This window comes from Drosophila elegans, unplaced genomic scaffold (assembly GCF_018152505.1).
Source record: "Drosophila elegans isolate 14027-0461.03 unplaced genomic scaffold, ASM1815250v1 contig_520, whole genome shotgun sequence".
In the NCBI taxonomy this organism is placed as follows: domain Eukaryota; kingdom Metazoa; phylum Arthropoda; class Insecta; order Diptera; family Drosophilidae; genus Drosophila; species Drosophila elegans.
Genome location: NW_024545903.1, coordinates 3,366,829 through 3,393,099, shown reverse-complemented (window position 1 = coordinate 3,393,099; position 26,271 = coordinate 3,366,829). Strand labels below are relative to the sequence as shown.

At 42.3% G+C, this 26,271-nt stretch overlaps 1 protein-coding gene across 1 annotated transcript in view; it reads left to right on the top strand.

Annotated features, from left to right (window-relative positions):
• LOC108149743 (nephrin) overlaps nt 1–20,584 on the top strand; it is a 65,145-nt gene extending 44,561 nt beyond the window's left edge. The window contains 5 exon segments of the mRNA XM_017277528.2: nt 6,074–6,228; nt 7,891–8,002; nt 12,208–12,389; nt 17,882–18,322; nt 18,324–20,584. Coding sequence (XP_017133017.1) covers nt 6,074–6,228; nt 7,891–8,002; nt 12,208–12,389; nt 17,882–18,322; nt 18,324–18,524 — 1,091 coding nt within the window. The 3' untranslated portion in view covers nt 18,525–20,584.
• Nucleotides 20,585–26,271: the final 5,687 nt, after the last annotated feature.

The window sequence follows — 26,271 nt, the reverse complement described above, 5'->3', positions numbered from 1 at the left end:
AAACTAAACTAAACTGACTTAATCGGGGAAGCACAAAATGTGGGCCAGTTATTTTTTGACATTTTCAAACGGGTAGCACGAGTAGCATGAACTACAGCCGCAGGACATAAATAAGAAATTTCCCTAAGAATCCCAGGCCGGGCCAGACTCCATTATTTCTGTCTTTCGTTTCGTTTCCAGTGCGGCACAGTTGAACAAATGGCGAGTGCCGGGATATGAATGCAGTCCCGCTTCACACAAAAGAAAATTCATATTTCAGTCTTGTTGCAAACAAACACAGCAAAAACCCTCCTGGAAGGAACAACATTTTTATGACAATGTACGGAGAGTGGTTTTGGTAGCCCCATCCGCATCCCCTTATCCCTGTCAAAAGCCGATAACTGACAATGCCCAAAAGGATTTTTACTTTTCCCGTTTTCAGTGCTCACAATTTTTCCATCCATTTCGCTTTTTTCTCATATTTTTTTTATTTATTTTTTTTTTTGAAGTTGTCAGAGAAACTGGTGCGTTGGCCAGCCGGCGGTGGGGGCGGCTTTTGGGTGTGGGAGTAGGCGTGGCAGGAAGTTGGAGTTGGAGGACCCTGTCGGGGGATATCTCTCTGCATATTTCAATGTTTTCGCCGGCGAAACTTGACTTGTGTTTTTGTTGCAGCCCTTCGGATATGCATTTTTAATGTGCATTTGTGCCTTTGTGTCAAAATGCCGCATGGCGCACAGAAAGGAAATCCATCCCGCCGCCCAGCACCAAATCTCATCTCAGTCCCAACCATGCCAAATCCAAATCCCAACCCAGACCCAACTCTTCGGCAAACCAAAAGCCCAACCGCACTGGATGCCGCCTAAGAAGCCTTTCGCTGTAGTTGTCGCTGTCCGATAAACTATGCCAAAAGTCTGCGGTTGGCAGCTGGTCCAGTGGTTCAGCTCCGTCGCCGACTGCTGGTCGTCCGTCGGTCCGACGGTCCGACGGTCCGTTGGTCTTGCTCATTCTCATTCCATTGCCGGTCGGTCATCGACCACACAGTCGCCATGGACAAGAGAGCGCTAGTGACCATCGCATCGCATTGCATCGCCACAGCCACAGTCAATGCCTAGTGCCTAGTGTCCAATGCCCAGTGCCACATATATCATTCCCGTATGAGCTGGGCCTGAGCCGGAACATCCAGAATAGCGCCATCTCCACTGTTTATTGCCTTTCGCCTGGCCTCGCAAGCTGAAAGGGCAGAGCGTCCATACACTATGAGCCATAGAGTTCTCCTAACTTGGTTTTCAAAGTTCTGGTTTAAGAAAATTTTCAGAACATTTTAAGAGCTACAAGACACAAATAATGGTAGTCTATGTAAAGACCCAGAAAACATCTTTATTTTAGAAAAACCAAAAAGAAACGCTTTAGACGACTTTTAGATACCCGTTTCTCAGCCAACCAATTTCAAAATAATAAATAAATAAATTGCTGCATGAATTTCTCAAGGTTTAATACCTTTAGTTTAAAAAAGGCCTTAGAGAACAGTTTAAGACTCTTCGGTATAGAAATTAAATAACAAAAAGTATAGGGGTTTATTATATATTATTGAATTAATACTTATACTTTAATACTGTCTGTAGTTCATTTTCAAGGCACACTTATTAAAACTATACTTTTATTATATTTTGGGTGTATAGAAATACCTCACCTTAACTTGATATATCACCTTAACTTGACCTTAACTATAGGCCCACCATATAGATTATTAAGGAAGAAATGACCCAATTCAAGAAATTTTGCTTTTCTGGATGTAGCTATGGAAGGTATAAGGGTGGAACCTAACGATAATGTACTTTTTTACTATAAGACCAAAAAAGCGTAATTTCCTTAAATCTGTGTTCATCAAAAAGTGATTCAGAATTCTCTTAAATAAACTAGTCAACTAGCACAAGCTTTATCTGCTCTGGTTTTGAATAATAAATGAGTGTAACATCAATATAAGCTTTACTTTGCCTAGATCTGATTTTTTCAATTGCCTTGAAGAAAAAAAAAGTTTTTTACGTGCCCTTGCACTCTACAACCCACTTAAGAGGCCAAAGAGCAGTTGCATCAAACAATTGCTGCACAGCATTCGCGAGTGGTTAACGAAGTTAGGGCATGGGCATAGGCCCATATGGCAATAGATTTTTTAGCACAAACAAAAAATGTGCCAACTTAAGCTAGAGCCCAAAAAGAGCCCCAAAAATAGAGAGCACCCATCAACACCGAGGGTGTATTATCTTTTGGCCAGGAGGAAAAACTTTAGAACGAGTGCCGGCGCAAAAGTGAAATGGCCCGCAACCCGATCTCGGGGATATAGTTGAGTGCGACACTTTTACGACTTGGCGGGGCGAAACTTTTATGCCAACGTTGCCACCAGCGATAAGACCACCCCAACCATCCCACCATCCCCAAGCACTTTGTAGGACGTACCACTACCACTCCACTCATCCTACATCCCATCCCGATGGCTGCTCCACTGGCGAGCACTTGACTTTGACACTCTTTAAACAATTGACGGGGTCCCAGGGAGACGGTGGCCAGGGCACTGGGTACTGGGCACAGGGCTTTTTGGCGTGCGTGCAAGAGCTGCGACATCGAATGCGAAGAGATAAGCGCACAGTCTGTGGTGGTCAGGAGAATCGGGGAAATCGGGGAAATCGGTGGAAATCGGGGGCAGTTTCGGGGGCAGCCAGAGGGCTGGCTCAGCAATGTCGAAAAGTTTGCTGCTTAGGCAACTGGCCATGACAGGCCGAGGGAGAGTGGCGGATCCATTTGCGGCATGGAATGGGAGTTCATAAATTCGCCAATGCCGCACCCTGAAACAATGCCTTGAAATAGCTCAGCAGTCGGTCCGTCCATTCAAATGACCAAAGAGCAAATGGCACAAAAGCGGACAGATCCACTACGGCGCACCGCAAGTCCGGCCAGCGAATAATTGAGAGCTGTTGCCAGGACAGGCGGCTTACCAGAAAAGACCTTCAAAACAGACGTCGCCGTCATTAACGTGCCCAGATGACCGCAGAGTCTGTCTAAGCCGCGTCCCACATATACGTATATACGTATAACCACAAACGTATATAGAAAGGGATATGGACGGGGCTTGCCGAGCATAAGTGCAAAATTTGTAATCTCCGGGCGGCGTGGCGGAGCCGTAAAGTGCAACGGCAACAGGAAAAACAGCTAGTACCGAATGCGAGCACGGATTATTTGACATTTGTGTAGACGGGGAACACCGCAATGTGTCCACCACGGTCACGAGGACGACTAAGAGTGATAAGCCCGCCCACCGGCCGTTAATACCCTACCGTTTGGTCACACATCCTGCCTTCCGTCTGTCTGCGGCCTGAAGATTTCCCGGCAAATCGCGCTTAGGATTTATGGTTTTTTTTTTCGTAAGTGGAAACCAAAAAAAAATAGAGCATAAGCAACTAACTCAGGCTTTTATATATCATGAAATATTCATGATAAACACAAACTAATCTAGGCATTTCCAAGAAGCAGGCTTGCACTGAGGGAAAAAATATTGCTTTTCCTTACGGAAAATATGCAGTTTTTCTCTAATTTTTCTTAAATATTGTATATGGTAAGCCTATCACTTAGGTCAAGTTTAGGTCCTTGTTCTTTAAAAAAAAGTATGTCTCAGTAAAAATCTATCCTAGCAATCTAGCCTATAATTTCACAGAAATGTAAAAAGATAATTTTTTATCGATTGCCTTAAAACAATTTTAAAAATTAATTTTGATTAAAATGTTTATCATTTACGTAACATTTAAAAATACAACTATTTAGACCAGACCAATTTAAGAAAGAGAATTCAAAAGTGAAGTTAACATTCGTCCGTTTTTCCACATTAAAGTAAAGTGTTAGCAGAGCTAAACATTAGCGAAATATTTAAATAAATTGTATTGTCTTAACATTTTAATTACTATTTAGTTTAAGAACAGAATACCAGGGCAAACCCGATTCGATCACTCTCTTTTCTGTGCTCGCTCTAAGCATTTGTTTGATAAATACATTTAAGAGGACTCTGGCTCTCTATTCGCTTAAATGCACTCGTGTGGGTAAGCGGTCATGTTTTTAATTGCCTTAATTGATTAAAGCCAGGTCTATTATTTTAAATGGCCCCCACCACCCATCACCCAGGCGCCTTTCTGCCTACCACTCGTTTGTCGTCGTTTGTCGTCATAAATAAAACAACTGACAAATGCCGAAAATGTTTTTAACTCGCTAAGCCATAAAATCAGTGAGCTTTTGCCGGATACACATGTGAACATATACATATACAGGGCGCTGTCATCGGCAGACCTGGTACACAGATATCTGAGCCGTTCAGAACTGCGGCGCAACATTTAAATGCATTTTCAATTTTTAATTTTTTACCTATGAGAGCCCACACAAAAGTGTATAGATTCCGATTCGTGTGTGCGTATGTTTAATGAATTAAAATACAACACTGGCAAATGTTGGTCAATCATAAAAAATGCAAATTGAAGCAACGGCAGCACAAACAAATAACAGAAATACAGAAATACACACGAAATGGAGACAGAACAAAGCAATTTGGTTTCGAACATTCGGCTGCAATTGGTTAAATATTCATTATACATCGGCCAACATGGGCACCGGCATACAAAACGTAAGCGTGTATAAAGTAATTTTGATAACTCCCAAACATTCAATGTTCTTTGTGCAAATTAACAGAAAACGCCAATTCTATCGACTAATAGTCCCCGCATGTCACGTAACTGGAGGACGTGCCGCACAGCTACCCTATATATCCACTTATATATCCTTGGAAATATATTATTAAGAAACCAGTGGGCCATTATATCTTTGCATAGCTTGAGGAGGCTGATGATGGCAATGGTGGCGATAGCAGCTGAGTGGCAGGGCAATGTCCATTTGCCATTACCCATTTACCTATCGCCATCAGGAGGAACCTGGGATAAATGGGGGCCACATGGAGACACACGTGTCTATGGCTTTTTGCTTTTCTGCTGACTCCGCTCAGGCCGAAATCATTGTAAATTCTGTGTCAGCCTGGAAAAAACGCTTAAGAATAACAACAGCCTTGATTGCACACAAAAAGGTTATCGGTAAATGGAAAAATTGTATAAAAAAAGGCATTTGCTTATGTTATTTACAACATAACTATTATTTTACTGATCATTTTGTTGCCTTAAGTTTATTTAAATTGGGTCATTCGGTCATATTTGACATACTTGTTTTCATTTTTTTATACCGAATCAGTAAACACCGGAATTCTTTCAAAAACATTGTGGCTTTATTCGACTATTTAACTTTGTATAAGTTGGCATTTATGTTTTTGAATAGGGTTAAAGCCGTTTTCCAAATGCAGCAGCAGCAACAGCCAGGCTTTTGATACACCTTTAAAATATATCCTATAACCATAATTATTTTTATATACTTTCCATACTCCATCAACTCGCAAACTGGACTGTGCTTCAAAATGGACTACACTCTGCGGCAAACACGTGTTAACCTTTGCGGAAAATGTATCATAAATCATTTAATTGCATTTTTACCTTTGGCCGGCTGTCAACTCATTTATATTTCCCGATGTGCACTACTTTGTGTCCGACACGGCATCGAAATGCACATCAACGAATGCTGCGACAAATGTGAATAATTAACACAATGCCGACGACCCGTGTAAACAACCGAATCCACCCCCTCTTGAAAAACACCCATTGAACAACCACCACCCACCCACCCAACCAATATCCAAACCACTCCTGTTTCTGGCACTTTGACAATCTTGACTATTTGCATTTGATTTGCATTGCCCAAAACCTGCAACTACAACACAATTGGCCACCTCGAATCCACCTTCTGCCGCACTGCATCAACTCCCGATCGGAAAAAAAAAACACCACTACCCCACACCACTACCCCACACCACTACCCCACACCACACCATCATCTGGCACCGCTGCGAATCATCAATTTTCGGGATGTCACTGCCAATTACACCTTTTCAATATTTGTGCACATACCTTGCCGCTGCTGGTGGCGTCGGAATTTTTTATGCGCCGGCATTGGAATACAGTGGCGGAAACTACAAATCAACCTGCAAAAACGGCCACAATCGAGATGTACGCGCCCAGTTCGTATAATGACACCGTCACCGGCGAGACGTTGTCCAGCGTTTCGGAGAAGAGCGAGTCGTACTCCAATGAGGGCAGCAGCCAGCCGGAATATATTGTGAGTATATACGGATCTATCTACCTACGAACCGACTATTTTCTGGTTCTGGTTCTGGTTCTGGTTCTGGTTCTGGTTCTGTTTCTGCTACCATTTTTTCCAATTTTTTCCCCGTTTCTGTGCTTTTTTTATGGATGAGCATGAATATGCAATTTGTGAATGGGCACAAAAACGAACAGAACCGTGGGGAAGGAAAAGCGCCGGCAGTGGAAAATCGTCTGGCATTTTAGGCATTTTCCATTGCTAAATAGATGTCCTGCAGGCGCAGAGGCGTCACGTGGCATTTTCACCGCCAGAGCCTGGAGTGATTTCCCCGAAGTCGTTCAATTTAAATATTGCTTTCTCCCTAATCTTCCTGCTGTATCCACCAGCACGATTTCAAATTCACTATTAGGGAGTATCAAAAGTTTGCAATTTTATAAAGATTGTTAACTTGGTTTTACTTTAATTTGCGTGCTATAGAAATCAATTATCGAAGGAAAATATGCTGAATTAAACATGTTTTGTTGCATCAATTAAAAAAAAAGAGATTAGGAATGTCAATCTATAGTTTTGTAAAATTTTTGATTCGTTTTTTCTAAAATTAGTAATGTTCAAATTTTTAACTAATTTTTTAACCCAGACAACGAAATTATTAAAAAATCAAAGAAACATTTGAACAATTTCAAGATACAAGATTTTGTTGTCTTTGTAATGAAAACCTGTTACACAAGTTTACAATTAAAACCCATTAGATGTAATGCCAGAAAATTAGTTAGAAGCCACCAAAATAGCTTCAGGTTAATTCCAGAGATGAAACAAATATTCTAAAGATGGCCTCAATATAGCCACAACAAAGCATTTAGTAAGCCACAAAACAAATTAAAGGCATGATAGGGCTTCGAGTCGAATGCAGGCAGTCTGACTAACTCCAAATGTTGAGGGTAGTCACAACAGAAATCCCCCTGGCCTGCGGCCCTGGGTTTTCAATTATGGCCAATGCTCGAAATGAGGGCCTGTCGAGTGAATGGCAGGAAGTGCCAGACCAGGGCCAGACCGAGATGAAGCCCAAGAACGGGTCCAGACCAGCGGAGCGGAAACGGAAGCGGAATGCCGACGTCGTCGCTAAGACGTCGTGATTAATTACGCGACGCTGATGATAATAATGATGAGCCTGCGAGTGGGCTAAAGCGGAGAATAAAACAGGAACTGGCTCTGCTACCAAATCTGGATCTGAGACAGAGACTGAGACTGGGGAGTTGCTTCAAACAAATCGTTTCAAATTATTAAAATCATTTATTATGGCGGTAATCTTGCAGCGGCAGGCAAACCGCAGCAACTGCCTAACCCGCAGAAGCTGAAGTAAAAGTATGTAAAGTGCGTAAACTGCGACCGCGCGTGTTATAAATCAGTCCCCGATCCGATCCCTGTTGTCCTTGCTTTTTGTCCTTGCTGTCCTGGATGTCCTGGTTGTCCTGGTTGTCCGTGTGTCGCCGCTGTCATTGTGGCTGTCAATTACGCGCCAACGACTTTCAACGCCTTTGCCAAAGTATGCCAAAAAGCAAAGTGTGCAGTAATTACGGGGCATTACTCAGATGGGAATGAGACTATAAATTGATATATACCCGACCATGTCGCATCTGCCGTTCCTCACTCAGCTATTTTATCCTTCTTTATTCGCAGGATGAGGCGCGCAAAAAGGCGGCTTCCACGTATTTGGTGGAGGGCTCGGATATGCCGCCGCCCAGATACCAAAAGGATGGCACCCTGCCAGTCATATACCCAAATAATATTGGTAAGTACATAGCGCAAAAACGATCTACACCTTTTAAATAACCCGAAAACTTTAGAAAAAAAAACCCTTTGAAGAGCCAATAAATCATTTACTACTTAGTTTTTTAGTTTTCGTAGAATTTTATTGAATACTTAAGCAAATTGTTTTAGGTTGGGAAAGCTATATTAAAATTAAATATATTTTAAAAACCCTTTGGAAAAAATTAATATTTAATATTGCGGACAAAAAAAGAATTCAATAAAATTAACTGAAATAATAACGTATTATTTGTTTGTTGTTGCTAAAGTACTTTAAATATTATCTATATTTAATTTTTACATTTTGTATACATTTTCCCGTGTTTCTGAGAAAAAATCAGAATGTTTTAAAAACGATTTATTTTTCCGAGTACCAGACAATGGAGCCAAAAATACGTTTTAGATAATTAACTTTCGGGCAAAACAAAGTTGGGACTTTGCACGCGCTGTCAGAACGTCAGCAAACCGACCGACCCCCCTCTTAACCCTCTAGTGCCCCAACTGCCAACGGTTGCACTCGTTTTGGTTTGATTTTTATGCCATGATTGCAGCGCAATCAAAGCAAATGTTGAAAAAAGGGAAGCGAAAATAGCAAAAGGACGAATGGGATGGTCAGGAGAAGGAAATAAATATACAGAGAGCGAAATCGAAGCATTTGGGGCGTAAGGAGGGAAGTGTGTGAGCTGAAAATTCAATTCCAGCACAACATCTCCATCTTAATTGTAATTGAGGAGCAAAGTTTTTGTCAGTCTTGATTTTCAATTGACGTACGTAAGGATGTGTGCGGATATCCTCCCATAGATTTCACATGTATGTACCTCAAGGCAGAATCCAAATCACGTGCGGTCTGCGCTAATTTAAGAAAAAAACTCAAGCCTCGAACAGTCGAATTTAAGCAAGAAAAACTGGGATTGGAAATGGAAGAATAACAGCCGAGGACAAGGACTTCGGCTCGGACTCAATTGAGACTCAGATTGAGACTGAGGCCCAGCAAAAGACACCGTGGCAGTCTATCAAAGCATCAAAGCTGTAAGAACAACAGGAGTTCTATAATAACAATCCGTCCGTCCGGTTGGAACAAAAGCAGAAAATGCATTTTAAATGCAAAAGCGTAGAAATAATAAAAATACATTAGCTGCAGAACTTATCCCCGGAAGCAAAAGTGCCGGAGACTCTGGCATAAAAAATACAATTACCTTGTGTCAACGGCAAAAAATTTGGAAAGCGCTATCCCTCTTCTTATTTTCCTCTCCCTCTGAGCGTCAAATAAATATGCTGGGGCATTTTTCCAGTCTTCATAGATAAACTAGAGGTGCCTTCGTGAGAATGTTTGATTTTCAGGTACTATTGACGATATAATTCGATAGATTCTCCTACTTCAAAAGTTACTATCGCTTAAGAATTTCGCTTTATTGATGACCGAAGTACGCCTTGCTCAGGAAATTTTTTACTTTCAATCATTTTTTGATCATTTTATAATGCAAATTATGGAAACATTTTGATTGTGATGCAAAATTTTGAAAATCTATAATATTAAGATCTATATTATTGCAGAAAAAAGGATGCTAGTACTGAAAAATAGATAAATTATGATATTCATATGGCTGGCAAATAAAAATGTGCTAATATTTTTAGTCGTATTACAATATATGTGACATTAATTATAATTTAAGCAGGCAAACCCATTTTTTTTTCCCAAAACCACTTTGTGACAAACAACACGGGCTCATCTCTAGGATAAGCCGATGACAAGGTCTTGCCCCCACCTTTCCCCCCAAAAGCCCCCACCGCCACCCACATTTCCACTACGAGGTTTCTGCGGCGACACGCATAATTACGTATGTATGTACTACTCGGGTGTTCGTGAGTACCGCCATTTTCTTTATGCCCGAAACAACAACAAGAGCACAGCAGAACGAGCTGAAAAGAAAACACGCCGTGGGAGAAGAACAACAAAGACAAAAGCAGCGAAGAAAGGCAGAAAAGAAAGCAAAAAGGAAAGAAAGGAAAGGACGAAGGCAAGAATGAAGCGCCGGAGAGGAAAGTGCAAAAGAATCCCCCACGTGGCACAAAAAATTAAAATGCTTGCCGGAAGCTGAATCTCAAACAAGCGAGCCCAAGGCTGTTGTTCCAAGCGGACGGAAAAGCGGGTGCTGGTGCACTACCACTACCCCCACCCCCTTAACCTTCCCCTTCCCCTTCATCCAACAGGAAAAGCTGGGGGGCGGCATGCACATGAGCTTAACGGGCGGGGCAAACGGAAATTGTTTTTGTTAGTTGGCGTCACATTTTTTATCAGAGTTTTTTGTTGAATTTAAATTTGGTAGTGAGTGATGGGTGGTAGTCAGTGAAATTACAAAAAAAAAAAGGAACACGGCCAACAGCCGAAGGGGTTTTCCATTTCCCCCTCGCCCCCCACCACCAACAGTTGCAATTTCGTTTACCATTTATGCAGTAATACGACGAAAGCGGGAAAGCCGCGCTTTTAATGAGACGCTTTTTCACACGTTGCCATTTTAATGAGCAGGCAAAAAGCAACAAGTCCGTAGCTCTGACCCAGTTTTTGACCTTGAATAAGTGCAAAAGCCTTTAAGCCAAAACCTTCTTAAAACCTCTAGAAACTCCCTTGGTTAACGGATATTCCCTGACTATAGCTCATAGCTGGACCCCCATTTTTCAGCATATACGTGAAACATTTCTTGCCTCAACTCCGGCCCAATGTTATTAATATCAGATGAGCTGGCAACTGGGAACTGGCAGCTCCAGCTCCAGCTAGTGCTCCTGACCCGGGCAACAATTATGCAACTACCACAGTCCCAAATTGGAACAAAAATACACTTCTTTGTTCGAGTTTTCTTTCCGGCACAACAATGTGACGCTGATCGAAAAATCAATAATTCATGAGTGACTGTCTTTTGAGGAAACACGCCCACATATGCGGAAGTAAACAAGCCACAAGATGAACAAGGACCAAACTCAGGTCTACCACATGGTTTCCTTCGATTTGTCGTTGTCAGGCAGCCGCAGACTCGCAACTTTGTCCGGAAAATTATTGTTGCGAGGGCTGAGGGTCCCAACCCTCAGAAATTCAGCGATGTCACAGTCTATTTGACAAAATTACAAATTTGTTACGTTTGCGGCATTCACGCCTCTGCAGCTGACACACGCTTGCTTTTTCACGGAACGTGTCAGTATGTGGGGCCAATTTGTAACGCCCCAAGCAGGTTTCCTTATGGCCAACTGAAGACTCCATTGACATTTGCATATTTATTGGACGAGCTTATCAGCAATGTCGCAAGCATTGCAATTAATGGCCATCGTTTTCTTTTGCTTTCCAAACGTTTGCACATGAAATCGGCCAGAACCAAACAGCAAATTGTTGCACGCTACGTGCGCTGCCCATATGGGCACAGGTGTGTTCTCATTTTCAACAAATTTTGTTGGGCGAAAACCTTAACAAAATTCACGAGAATAATGTTTATTTTAAATAGACAGTAAATATGTTATCTCAGTTAAATAATTTAGGTAACTATTCAAATGTCAGTCCACCCGGGGGCGCCAAGTAATACTTTAATTGATCTTCTTAGGACTATAAAATCTATTAAATCTATTAAATTCCTGTGGGAAAATTTTTTTTGTCTAGAACAAATATCATTCCAAGTTTATAACGTTTCATAATACTAGCCTCTTAATAATGCCCACATATTTTCGCAAGTATAAAAGTTACAAGCATGTTTTAAATTGGCTCAAAATTAGCTGGTAAACAGAATACGTAAACGGGAACCGAGTAATAGGATGCATATATGTGCTTATTTTTCGAATATACAACCTATCGTTTGCAGTTTAAAAATGAAAATTGAATGCGTTTTGCATTTCTCCATTTGCGGCTGGCCAGGCAAACGGCGTGCTCCGCTTATGGCAGCAATCGAAGCTTAAGCCATAGCAACGGCCATATATATATGGGAAAAAATATAGGAAAATAATCAGTTGAGCGCAGCACGTACCCGACAAAAAAAAAAGTGGAAAGGAATCGGGGGGTATTGGTAAGCCATTAAAATCAACCCAGAGCAGGCTAAAGTGGGCTTAATGGCCACAAAAAAATAGCATCAATGCATATAAAACCGAGCTCACTTTGACTTAAGCACATATTAACTGTATACCGTTTTTCCATCTCGATATTTTTTGCAGTGAACGCCTGTACACTGCCGCACCCGAGGCACAATAATGGCAGCGCCGCCATCCACATGACCCGGGATGATCAGATGCTTATAAGCAAGGGCGTCTATATTCCGTCCCCGTCGCCGGCGCCCCCGCCAGATGGCTCCTACTACAACATGAACAGCGACCGATACTTGTCCTATCCGCCAATGGTGAGTGAGATCAATGAACCAGCCTTCTCGGGGGGATTCCAGGCGGGGATTTGGCTGAGAGCCAGGCTTAATTGCCCGCATCTGCAGTTACCTTCTTTGATCCGACGCCCCAGCCATTGTCGCCTGGATTACTGCGCTCAATTAACCAAAGTTTGCAAAGGACACTTGGCACTTTGCATCCCGCCATGCGAACGGGGCGGGTCCATAAATCCATGTATCGATCTGGGCGAGGAGGGAGCATAGGGAGTTTGCTGATGCCGGAGCATCCCCTCCCCGCTGGCACTTAACGCGCTTCGACTTTTATAATCCGCTACACTGTAGAGACAAATGACAAACTTAAAAGCATTATAAGTAAGCCCCCCCGAAGTACACTGCACTGCTGCACGTTGTTGCACTGCTCGCAGAGTAAACACTATTTTCCCCAGACAACAATTTAATATCACGCATACGTCGCGTACGCCAGATGGCTATGTGGCATTGTGGCTTTTACGACGAAGAAGGAACGCCCACAGATGCGACAAAGTTTTTGGCCGCGCTTCACTCATAAAGCGGCAGCGGGAATGCCGGGGCCAAAATGTGTCCCCGATTTGGGGCTCCACCTCCGAAAAGCATCGCAGCCAGTCAAGGACATGTGATGTCCGCTCCATTCCCCACCATTTCAAGGCGGATGCCACACATTCGAAGCTTGTCGCATTGCCTGCCAATATAAATTCCGCAAATTTCACAATAAACATGGGGAAATCAATTTTCGGAATTTATGTTTCCGACGCTTCTTTTAGGGCACGAATGTCCGCTTTCTCGGACCTGATGACTCCTGGCACTAAAGGGGTGCCAATGCGACAGCATAAGACGACATCCGATGTGGGATGACAGTCAGCCCGTTTATGTGTCGTCTCAACTTGGCTGACGCTCAATAATTGTATAAATTAGGTGGCGGGGAATCGAAACTGCAACAGCAGCAGCAGCAGCAGCTGGATAGCAATATCCCAGCATCTGGCTGCACAGCTAATATAATAATATTTATGCTTAGCAGTTGACCATGTTTATGGCCTTTATACGATTTGTTAAATTATTCAATTGTGTCCCGCTCCCAGAGAGTACACAGTTAAATGATGTGGATGTGGTTGGCGGTATCAAGTGTCCACTGCCCACTGAATCCCAGCATCCCAGCAGTTCAGTATCGCAGTATCCCAGTGGCCAGTGCTCCGTCATCGTTCTTTGCCATCGTTCGACATGGGACTAAACCTTTTGTTTGCGGTTTTTAGTCAACGAGGGAGAAAAATTCAATTTCGGTTTAGTTGGTCAACAATGACATCTCATATGTGTATGTGTTTGTGTATGTGTATGTGGATATATGTGGCTCTCCACACCCCACACATCACTTGTGGCCCATGGAGCAGCCACTCCTTCCGCTTTGTGCGGGAAAAGTCCGGGGCCTTTTGCCATTCCACACATAAGAAATGTTTTGTGTGGATGCCAAATTGAATTATTTGATAAACATCATTAGAAAAATTACAAAATATACAGAGCTGAGCTGAACTGAGCTGAGCTGAGCGTCGCTCCAGTCCCATCGCTGTGCGGCTTCCCGAAAACATTTGGCCAGCTCTAAATTACTTTTCGAAGAGCATCTGTCTCCGTTTCAGCTTCAGTCAGCGCCACGTATCCGAATGGACAGTAAATGAATAAGGACAATTTATAACAGTAAATCAAATTAAATTTCAATTGGAAAACTTGACAACAACAAACGAAAAACTAAACAAAAAAAAAACCGAGGGCACACAGAGCTAAATAAATAAAACAAAACAAAATGGCCATCTAACAAAGTTAGAGCATCGTTTTGCACATTAGTCCCCGAGGAGGGGATGGGCGCATAGAGCTCAGCTGCCCATCGGGCTACTGTAATTGCCCATCACAACTGAATCTGGCCATAGACACAGATACGGATTCGATTCAGCCTGACCAGTTTATCACAAAGCGCTGAAAAGTGATTGAACAGCTTCTTAATCAATTTATGCTGTTGGCTGTTCAGCTGCCATTTATGGTGGCTTCCTCTGTTTGATTTATTTCAGCAACTCCATTAAGTTCACTTATCTCTTTTTATTAAGTTGAGATTGAAATATTTTAAATGAATTACAAGTTAGTTGGACAGCAAGTCAAACTATTCGTTTTGATTCTCAAACAAAGAACTAAATTATTAATCGTCTTAAACTTCACTCAACAGTTTTCTGTAAATTTATTTTTCCTGAAAAGTAATTGTTTGCTTGTACATTTATCATTAAGTAAGGGTCCATCGAAAAGTATTATATTAAATTTAATACTTTGAAATACATTTACTTGCATTTGAGTCGAGGAAGAAACTCAATGATAAATATTGCTCTCATGCACCAAAACGACTAATTGTTGACATTGCACTTGCCATCAAAGAAATGTTTTCTAGAACGTTCATTTTCCGACGCCTTCATTAAGCTTGAAATTGAATTACCACCTTAATTGATTGATTTTCTAAGCACACTCAAAACTTAAAAATCTCAAGAAGTCAAGAATTGATAAGAATTGAAGATAATAGGTACTCGTGAATTTGAATTTATGGCGACTTATGCCATTATTAAATCCATGGTTACTTAAATTTTTCATTTATTGAAATGTGGACGCTTAGATGTTTTTTTTTTATGTGCCCAAACACGTTTATTTCTTTTTCACTCTTTTTATACATATTTAATTATTTATACACATTTAAAGATAAATTAACAATTCACATTTAAGTTTGTCACATGATTTGGGCAGTACCTTGTTTAATTATTTATTTCTGCAGTTGTTATTATTGGAGGATAAAAAACCAATTGTCTTGATTGATTTATTAGGCAAATTCACATGAGATATAATGTTTATGAATTTAATTCTGAAATCATTATAGTGATTTGAACACCTATACAAATTGAATTTATTTCTGAAAATACATTTATTGAATCGATGGAGACTGTGTTTTCTCCATTAAAAAGGGAAACCACCACTGTTAGCTGATTGATTTACGCTTCCGGAGCAACAGGATGTCCCAGGGTCAGCGCCTCAAGGACTTTAGCTGCCGCTGCTTTAGCCGTATCCACATCCGTTCATTGGCACGCAAAGTGGCCCAAAGTAAATGCAATTTAAAACAAGTTGTGGCCACACCCAGGCAAAGCCAGAACGAGAGAATGCCAGCCCACCCACTCATCCATCCGTTGCGGTGTTTTTTGTCCAACCAGCTTGTAACTATTTAAGCGGCAATTTGTATTTTATTGCCAACTTTGGATGGCTTCCAAGGCACCCAGAACACCCAGTGCCACCCAGTGCCACCCAGTGCCACCCATATCAGCCCGAAAATGCTCGAGTTTCATTTGGCTGGCGTTGATAAGTTAAATGCTGACTGCCGGACGCCGTTGGAATCCCTATGTGTATGTGGACTACGTGCATATGTGGCTCCAGAGCAGCGGAGGAGCCAGAGCAACCAGAGCGGAGCAGCCTGAGGGCAGGGACTTGACTTCAGTCGGACAACTTAACTACGGTTCACTTTGTTAACTTGCGTTCTGCACAGTTTTAAATTCAATTAGTTTTCGTGCGGGCGAACTCTGTATCTAGTCATTGTCCGACTGCCAGCTGCAAAAAAGGAGCTGAAAGCTGGGAAAGCGAAGGGGGGAGAAGTATCCGTCAGATACTTTACGCACTGGAGCGCTGTGGCTGTCATCAAAGCGAGCGATACACGAGAGTGTTTTGTTTTAAAATTCATGGTGCGGTCGCGAGTACGCAGCTGAAGCGGATTGCCGATTAAATAAATAAGGGGATCCGCTCCTAGTGGGCCATAATTTAATTTTCACTCCGCGAGCGACTGAATTGGATTCATAGACTTGGCCCGCCGGCGCCGCTTGGCTGGCCTTAATGTGGAAAGTTTCCTACTTTATGGCCAGTGTGGAGATGCCAATTGGTTATTCTATTTACCCGGAATGAAGTTCCAACTCCGACCCAGTAACAACAATAATGAGCTGCGGCCGAGAATTAGCGAGGCGCGGCACACAAAAGCCTTTAAGTGGCCAAAAGTTTGCAGGCGGCAGCAAACCCTTTACGCGACCAGGACACCCTGGCACATCCTGAGCTCTGAGCCCCCAAATCGTCGTGGCTTAGCTCTGGAGCGCTGGAGCGCTAGAGCTCTGCAAGCCCCAAGTTTTCGTTGAAGACAATTTAACTTTGTAAACTGATACAAAATGTCCGCCCAGGTCTACTTAAGAACACTTCCCTGTCCCGCCGCAGCCTTGTTAATCAGTGTCGAGTGTTGTGTCCCTAATGTGTTGCTAGATGTCCTGGCCGTCCCATGTTAATCCCCGAGAGTTTTCAATCCTGCAATAGTGGCCACTCGATTCCCCTTAATATTCCAATTAGGTAGGTGCACGGGCCAAGTTTGAAACTCGAAAGTTGTACGTGCTGCAAACTTGGACTCGGACTCGAAATTCTGTCCTTCTGTACTTCTGGTCTTCTGGCATGCGGAACAGCTTCCTCAACTGGCACAAAGTGTCATGTCAATTGAACTACGAATCCACTCGCAGACAGTTCGCTTTTTTTTTATTCCCTTGCCCAGTTGAGAAGTTGTCAAGAAGTTGTATTGTACTATATACGAGCGCTGGCAGAAGGCGCTGTCATAATTACGGCATCGTTAGTGCCAATCTTCGCTTTAATGCCGTCTTTTCAGGACAAAAAAGTAGCCAACGGATTCAGAGTCCAGGGTATTTGAGCCTCGGCTTAGAGCGGACTTTTGTTTGCGCTTCTCATTGTTTCATATCTCAGGCGACAGTTTAATGGGAAAACTTTTCCCGCTGAGCCGTCGGAGGAGAGCGCTCCTATTCCGCCGAGGAGCTGCGATGAAGCCGCTTAGCTAAGCCTACGCCATCTTAATCCACACTGGAAAACCGAAATTTCACTCTGAAAGTTGATTCTATTTAAAGGCCTTTGGTGAAGACACACTTCTTTTTTGTTTCATTATTAAGCGAAAATAACAAACACTTATTGGTTTCTGTTTTCCAAACAAGCGCAAAATAAAGAAGATTTTGAAAAACTAAACAAAATTCCCTTTGGTTTTTCTTTCAAAGGCCTAAGCCTGTTTCATATTAATTTTTATTTAATTTTAATTTCACCAGTTATTATAATTGATTATGATAAATATTAAATTTATTTTGTGATCAGCTTAAGATAGTGGATCAAATATGTTTCTTATTTTAATAACACTCATGTTTGGAAGCATATGGGCTTCTAACTCGAGATATAATTTTAGATGATTTGAATACAATCGCAATTTCCTTTCCAAATATTATATAAATAGAAATACATAGTATTAGATTTTTGTATAAGAAGCCAGTAAACAACATGAAATGGTTGGCGAATAATAATAATAATTTGAGGAATTTTGTTAACATTCTCTAGCCAATTTTAATGCCTGTTTTCTGATGTTTTTTTTTGTTCGATTCCAGGAGTACCCGGGCGCTATGGACTTTACCGCCCAGCCGATGCCGCTGGCGCACCTGCAGCCCATCACGGTGACCTCGCTGGCCACCAACGGTGGGGCCACGCTCATCGGCAACGGATCGGTGGCAGCGGTGGCCGGCGGATCGGGCACCCTGCGGCGAGGCATTCTGCGCGGAGTGGTGGGCGTGCCGCAGCCGGATGTCACCCACCACACCTCAGCCGTGGGCGGTAGTCCGATGCAGATGATGCACGACCTGCACCCGGTCAACCTGAGCGCCTCCACGCTCACCACCAGCACCACCCTGAACGGCAGTCTTCCCACGGCCACGGCCACGCTGCCCCGCCAGCCACATGGCATCCTGAAGGATCCGAATCGGAACAAGCAGCAGCAGCATCAGCAGCAGCAGTTGCTCAACTCTAGTTTGGTGGGTGTGGGCATGAACGTGGGGAGTTCCCGTCTCGGCGCCCATGGGCAGCCTGCAGATCCTGAACCTGCCGCCGGCGGGCGTGGGACTGGGTAACAACCTGCTGATGACCACCAGCGGAGCCTTCGACCCCACGGCGGTGGGCATGAGCAGCTTCGGCGGAGTGGGCCAGACCGGCGGCATCCCGGTGGCCTACACCGATGCGGACGGACACCTTGTATAGCTGTAGGCGGGAACTGGGGCCATCAGCAGCAGCAGCGGCAGCAGCTGCAGCAGCAGCACCACCACCACCGTGCGGATCATCTCCGGCAGTGAGCCCCGGTTCTGAGCAGCCATCACCACGTCAGCACACACATCCTATCCAGCATACCCGTACCCGTATCCGTACTCACACTGTATCCCAGATAGTTTAGGAGCTTTCCATTTCGGCATCTGGGTCCCCTGTCGCTAGTGTCCCCTGTCCGGCAGCCACATCCGCATCCACTCGCCATTACCTTATTCAAATCAGCCAGCGAATTAGTTTATGTAAATTTCCACCCAATTCTCAAGGCTTCACCCACGTCAATGTGGGTGTTTATTTAGATAAGGATTCTGAGGGGGATGGGGGTTGGGGCTTGGGCTCAAGTCACTCTAGGGGAGTGAGCATAATTTCGCAGAGAGTTTTACTAATTAGCCGGCAGCAGCAGCAGCAGGAGAAGCAGGAAGCAGGCGAAAATAATTTGAAATTTCCTTGGGTGGAAAACGCGAAACGGTCCAGAACCGTTTGACAGCTCCCGGGGGAGTGCTTCGGCTCAAGTCGACTGGGCACGTGATTGCCCTGGACGGCGCCATCGGCCATGGTCGCCATAGCCGAAAGTTGAAGGTTGACAGCCGCTAGCCGCTCGGCGACCCCCAATCCCAGATGCGAGTGCTAGATTTGCCACCTCCCCTTTAATGGGGCAGCTGAAAAATCTGGGAATGGGCCATCATTCTGGCAAAAACCCACACAGTGGAGCCTACCAAGCTCAAACTTGAACATTTAATGTAGAAACGGGTAATTTTAGAAGGCAAATGGGTTTTTAAAGATATTTTTCAAAAGACTTAAGTCCATCTGCTTAAAAAGTAAACCTCAAGACCCGTTTAATTATTCAACTGAGCAAACAGACATTTTTCCTTCCAAAAAATTCTATATTTATGTGCAGACATTGAAAACTTTTATTTTCTCTTCAAAAGAAAAACCGTATGAGTGTATTTTTAAGTAGAAAAAATGTTTTAAGATTTCTTTTCAAATTGTCTAAACTTGTCTGAACGATCAGATAAAAAATTCTAAAGAAATTCGTAATTTTTTCTTCTTCAAACTATAGTTTTTGTTTTTTACACAACTTAATATAAAAATTGTTCAAGTTAGGGTGGCATCTCTGAAGCGTAACAGAATGAAAAGAACGTCACTGGGAATTAGCTAATCTAAGTTAAAGGCTTTAAAAGAAAAGCTATAGAATCAGTGTTTTTATGGAAACTTTCCTACTATTCTTAGGGAATGTAAATTACTGAAAATCAAGGCTACTTCCAGACTACGCCCTGGAATTTAAGTTCGCCAGCTCCTCGTCGAGTTGCCCAACTCAATCTCGTGCATGGAAGTGCGCATATCGCAGATATGAAGGGGTGAAGGGGCGGCCACGCCCCCGCAGCCATTATATGCAGAAGCTGGCTGTATCTTTATCTATCCGGGTGCCATTCGAGTGTCGCTGCCGCACATAAACAGTTTTCATTTGCCACTCGTCGCAGCTCAGCGAGCGTGACATGCCAATCCTGGCCTGCGTTGCCATTAGCTCTTCCTTTTTCAGTTCAAGACCAGAAGAATCCGGGAATCCCAAGGACCACTCAACCTATCTCATTCCGGTCCCTCTCTGCCTCCGCCAGCACATACCCATACTCCCAATATCCGTATCTTTGACTTTGTAGCCAAGTTCTTTGGATCCTCGAGCGTCGTGCATAATTGCCAGCAGCACTGTGTGGATTTTAATATTCATTTGGCTGTAATTGCTGGATCCGGGTCTGGATCGGGGGAGTGCACTAGTGTAGCTAGTGCTAGTCCTTAGTGGATTATCGCAAATGAATAAATGCCCTGATTTCGGGCATAGATGGCGGCGGATTTGCGGAGGTGGGGCTGCACAAACATCGAGTGTGTAATTAAAAGTGAAATTATCTTTGAAATTAACGCACGCGTAGACACAGACAAAGAGAAAGAGAAAGGATGACGGGGAAAATGAAGAAAAATTCGCGGAAAACTGAGAAGGATATTAAGAACGAAGATGAAGCAACAGCAACAGCAACTTTGTGTGTCGGCACACATATGGGTGTACTTTTGCGCTGTGGGAATTTCGCTATTGAATAATGGCCATGGCAGATGACCAGATAAAAGTTAAATGAGCGGGAAAATAAGGAGCGCTGTGATTGGACACCAGTCGAAACCTGTTGGGTTTTTGTGGGGGAAAAGTGGCCAAAGGACACGGGACAGCAGGGACCCACTCTATACCAGATATGTGAATGTATAGCTTGTACTCAACTCAACTCGACGAGTAGTGCTGCCAAATTGCATTAATAATTAGCATTTAACTGGATCCGTAGCCCTAAGTAGCTAAGCCAACACAATTTCGAACCACTACTCAATCAGCAAGCCAAACTCTTTCAAATTGTACAATACCACTGGGCAGAAGGCGAAACGCAAGGAATACCGATTAGCGATAAATAATTAACGATTAAAAGGACAAATGCAGGTATATCGATACACACGGAGAGTCATTGCAATTCATAGATGTAAAACGTAGCATACAATTTCGCATCTCGTAACTCTTAGGTCCTCTCCCCACATACCCTCTAAAAGTTTGGAGCTTGGCAGGGAATTCCCGACATATTCATAGGAATAACCGAACTCGCTGTTTTCTTAGGGATAACTATTTGATTGCACTCGAACTTATTACTCCACGAAACGTATTGAAACGTGTCCTTTACTGCAAATGCATCTGCATCTGCATCTGCATCTGCATATTCACAAATCTTGTATGTCTTCCCCAGCTTGTCCTGACGATTTTTGATTGTCTTTAGTTTAATCCAGAATACGTATTTATACTTACACATACGAATTAGTTTAAACCTAACACACTTGTCGGGGGAAATAAATAAGACTTATTGTAGATAATTATGTTTAAAACAATTAACAAACACGAAATCAAGTTGTTCAATTTGTATTTTTGCCAAAGAGATATTTGTTAAACAAAGAAACGATAACTTGCAGCTAGACTATGTATGTGCTTGTTTCACTCTCGCTGTATTTGCTGTATTTGTTTGTTGTGTACAATTAAATTAGAACCTCTATATATATAAATGATTTTGGAAATCCCCTCGTTCGACGTTAACGTAGCATAATTGAAGCAGCAGCTGAAGGCGATGACACACAAGACTTGAATACCGAACCTAGGTTAATGTTAAATGTTAATGGAAATCGAAACCGAAATCGAAATCGAAACTTAATGCAACTAAGTGTGCGTGTGTATAAAGCGGATTATTTACCAATGGATGTGAATGTTTTTATGACACTAATTGAGTTATGTATTTTATGTAGTCTGTATTCGTATATCTATAACTATAATTAACTGAAAGCATTGTACAGTAGTCGAGAGGAAAAACAATAATTAACATGGCGTAAGTTCATTCGAAAAAAAAAGAAAATAAATTAAACGCATAGTTCATAAACTCAAAGCATAAGCCGCCACTCAGAAAACTGTATAAAACAAAAAGAGATAAGAACGAATTCTTACAAAAAAAAAACCTTATTGAACAACTATGAAAATTAATGCATATGAAACCTACTGCATTTTTAAAAAAAAGATCTGTTAACAAATGAATAATAAAAACCATAAAAAGGATGAATACCAAAGCCGAAGTGCATTTCCATTGCTGAACAAAGGGCCAACCGATTACGGCACAAAGGACAATTTAATGGCAAAACTTTCGAATCAATTTTCAGCGGCAGAACTCAAACAAAGGGCGATGGCTTTCCAGCCCCAGAGATGAGACACTTTTCCCGGCGAGCCAAAGTTTTCCGAGGGCAGGACGGCTATCCGTCTTGCCGGGTGTGGTGCAAAAAATTGAATTCCTTGTAAAACTTACGAGCTGGCATTAATTTTAACAGCATCTCGGTGGGCGGTGGGAGGTGGGCCGTGGGCGATGGGTTGGCGTGTTTGGATGCCTCAAATTACGTATACGGCCCATTGAACGCTCTGCCGAACACGGACATGTGAATGTTAGTGTGTGTACACTCCGGGTCGGGCCATTATTCTCCCCTGACTGACTTTATGACGCTCATTCGATGGGCACAAATCGCAGCTCGTTTTTCATTTAAATGGAAGTTAATTAGTTCCGCCAAAAAACAAAGGCGAAAGAATATATATAGTATGTACGTACAGCGAGGAACAACAATGAGAGAACGACGCAAATAAAGGGCAAATAAAATTTTGCCAGAACTGGGCGTGGCCGAAAGCATTCCTTGCTGCAATTGATTGATTTATTCCCGTTCCCATTGCCATTCCCATTCCCATTCCACACCCACTCTAACAACCTACCCCAATCTACTTCTTGCTTTGGCTTCGACAACCACTTCGGCTTCGTCAGTTTTTGCCGCAAATTGATTCAACAAACGGCAAACAAGTGAAGCCTGGCCATGATGGGCCTTCAATTAATAGCCGGATGGGGCAAGTAAGTACGGGCGGAGCTGCCAGGGCACGAAACTTTCTCGCCCCTTAACTCGGCAACTGTCAGTCGGCTGAACACTCGATTTTCCCTAACGAGCTACAGGTGAAGAATGGATCTAAAATAATAAAAGAGTTCTCCGTACAAAGGTTAGAAATATGTCAGCAGAGGAGAACTGAAGGTTAAAGTCCAATTTGATTTTATATTGAAAACTGTCTCACAGAATGAAGAAAATTTATTGTTGCCCCACAGGAGATCATAGGGGAAAATATTTATATTTCCTGCTGTATTGCAACATTTCAAAGGCAGAATTTTAGTAAATGCGAATAAAATCATCTCTTTTTTATGTTTAATGTATACAAAAAAAATTCTTTTAAACTCATTTTCAATTACGTTTTTAAAACATTTTAATGTGTATTGAAAGCAGTATCTCTTTAACGAAGTTTTGTTGAGGTTTAATTTAGTTTTTAGCAAGATCAAATAATGGTTTTCATAAAAAAAAATTTTTTTGAAACTTATTAGTTATTATTAGAGAAAATTACTTCTTTTTTTAAGTACTAATGTTGTTTTGGGGATAACATACATTTCATACATTTCATTCGTTTCTTATTTGATTATTATGGGTAAATTGGGGAAAAACACGTTTCATAATTATTGCAGCAAAAAAATAATTATATTAAATTAATAAGGGATTTTTTTATAAGGGTTTATTAAGTGGCACGGATGGTCCCTGCTCTCATGTATGTTAAGAGGTTTTAAATATCCAAAAACTACGGTTAGCGATCCCTTAGTTTGAGAAATATTCCCTTTTGAGAGAAGTCTAATGCTAATAGAACTTATTAAATACGATACGATTTTCAATGAGAAAAAGCTTCCAAACAAAACAAAATTTAACATAAATTGAGCATTAAGCTATTAAATAGGAAAAATTAATCAGAGAAATAAAGATACCTGGGAGGAGGGTATCCACTTTCAGTTCTGCCATCGAAGCATTTTCCGCCGGCTGTTTTCTTTGTAATGCAGGTGACATGCCGCTCCGCATCCCAGCCCCGCATTCGTGCCTTTTTTGTCTACGGACTTTTGGCCGGCGACCGGAGCCGTTAAAAGGAACAAACCTCAGTGGCGACAGCGTGGAAATGCACGTCACAAGTACTCGCACAGTTCATCTGGCCGAGTAAATGGAAAAGTTTTGTTTGGTAAACTTTTTGGGCTGAAAAGAAAGCGCTAAGGCGGGCTGAGTGCTGCAAGTGCGGAGTTGGGTCCGAGGTACACAAAGTCACTAAGGAAACAATGACGACCGAAAAGTTTCTCGTTGGCATAATCATTGTCATGGCCATTGACGCAGGGATTTGCAAATTATCAGGGACGAAACTTGACCGGGCCCGTGTGCAACATGAGCCTCTCTAGCGAGGACTGTGAAATTCCATCATTAAATTTAGCAGTTTCCAGGAGGCGATGGGAGATGGGAACCGACAGGACACAGCTGTCGAGACCGCAATAAAGAGCATAGATAGCAATTATGCCTTTGGCAAAATTGCCGGCTGACAATCAAAGGGGCCGCACGCATAAACAAACCGGGAACCGCAACCCCCCAATCCTCTTTCAGTAATGAATTGTGGCCGACCCACACACAACACAAACAGATAGAGAACGGAGCCGATTATAAGTTTGGGTACTGGCACTTCTTCTTTTCCGCCTGCCTGCACAACGCTCTGGATCTTGCCGACATTAGCTTTCGGCCAGGAGGTCCTGGCACGCATATGCAGCCCGGAATCAACAACATCCACATACACATCCACATCCCATCCGCTGCAGCCGCAGTGAGTTCAGGGGACCAGAAAGACCCGATTTCTCGGCCGGGACTCATTGTTTTGCGCAAAATTCATTTCGAAGCAATGAAGTTTATCGCTACCCTGCAGCCCCACAATGCAGCATCTCGCACTCGGCTAATTTGTGTGGAAAAATAATATCCACATAAAGAGCCAGTCGCATGCACAGAAAAATATAATTTTATTTATAACGATTTATTAACGATTTGCTTCTTAATCATACAAATTTCCAGTGATCGGTTATTATATTTCAGAGTCAATACGATTTACTGTTTAAAAAATTATGGAGTTAAAAATGTTTGACATAAGAATATTCAGTTGTAAAAATACATAATCACTTCAGAAAACATGAAACTTATGTGGTTTAAAAGTAAGGCGTTAGGATACAGTTTAAGATTAAGTATTGAATTAATACTTAGACACACTTATTAAAACTTAACTTTTTTTTGGTGCTTATTACATTTTATTAAAAAAGAGGTTGTTTATTAATAAAATCTCTTAATGGATGATTAAAGCTCTGAAGACTCAATTTGATGAGGCAAATAAAGTTATGCTGAGTTAAATCAAAATTCAATCAGCTTCCTTTAATGTCAATACTAAATAAATTAATTTAATTTTAATTCAAATTGAAGATAATTATCTGAAAGGTCTTATTTGCTGACTAATTCTGACAAATTTACATTCCGATTTAAATGACCGATTGTCAAGCTGTCACTGACTATTAAAAACTTGTGATTTTATGTTGCTGTGTACTGCATGTTTATTTTGCAGGCAGGCCGCTCGTAAGGAATCGCTCTGAAATGCGCATTAATTCAAATTACGCATACGCCGCATGGTACGAATGGTACGAAACCCTCAACATCCCATCCTCCCGCCGCCATTCATCCTTCGACCCATTCACAGCCCGTCTAAATAGAAAATATCTCAAGTTGTTCCGCCTGAACGCATCGCATCCAAGCCAATGAGGCTGAGTCAGTTAGCAAGAAGAAAGCCAATGAAAAGCGCCAACGGATGCGACTGCAAAATATGATTTCATTCATTAAAAACCCGACAAGTTCAAGTTGAATGAATAGATATATTTGGTCGCCTGTCCGTGCCACATATGATTTATTTTTACCACGTCTATTACAGCATCATAATGAGGAAATGTCGCGGCGTCTTGGCAGGCACTCAAAAAATCAACCAACAAACAAAATGCCCGCCGACACACAAGCGTTGGCAATTATACAAGAAATATCGAAAGCCTTTTAAGATTCGCGAATGAAATGTTTTATTTGTTTTCCCCGTGTGCCCCAGACTCATGTTCTCGGCATTTCCCGAACCGCATTGCCAAACAGCTGATTTAAATAGCCAGGCCCAAAGAGAAGCAATCAGAGCGAGAAGGCAAAGGAAGTCGGCCAAACAAGCAACAAG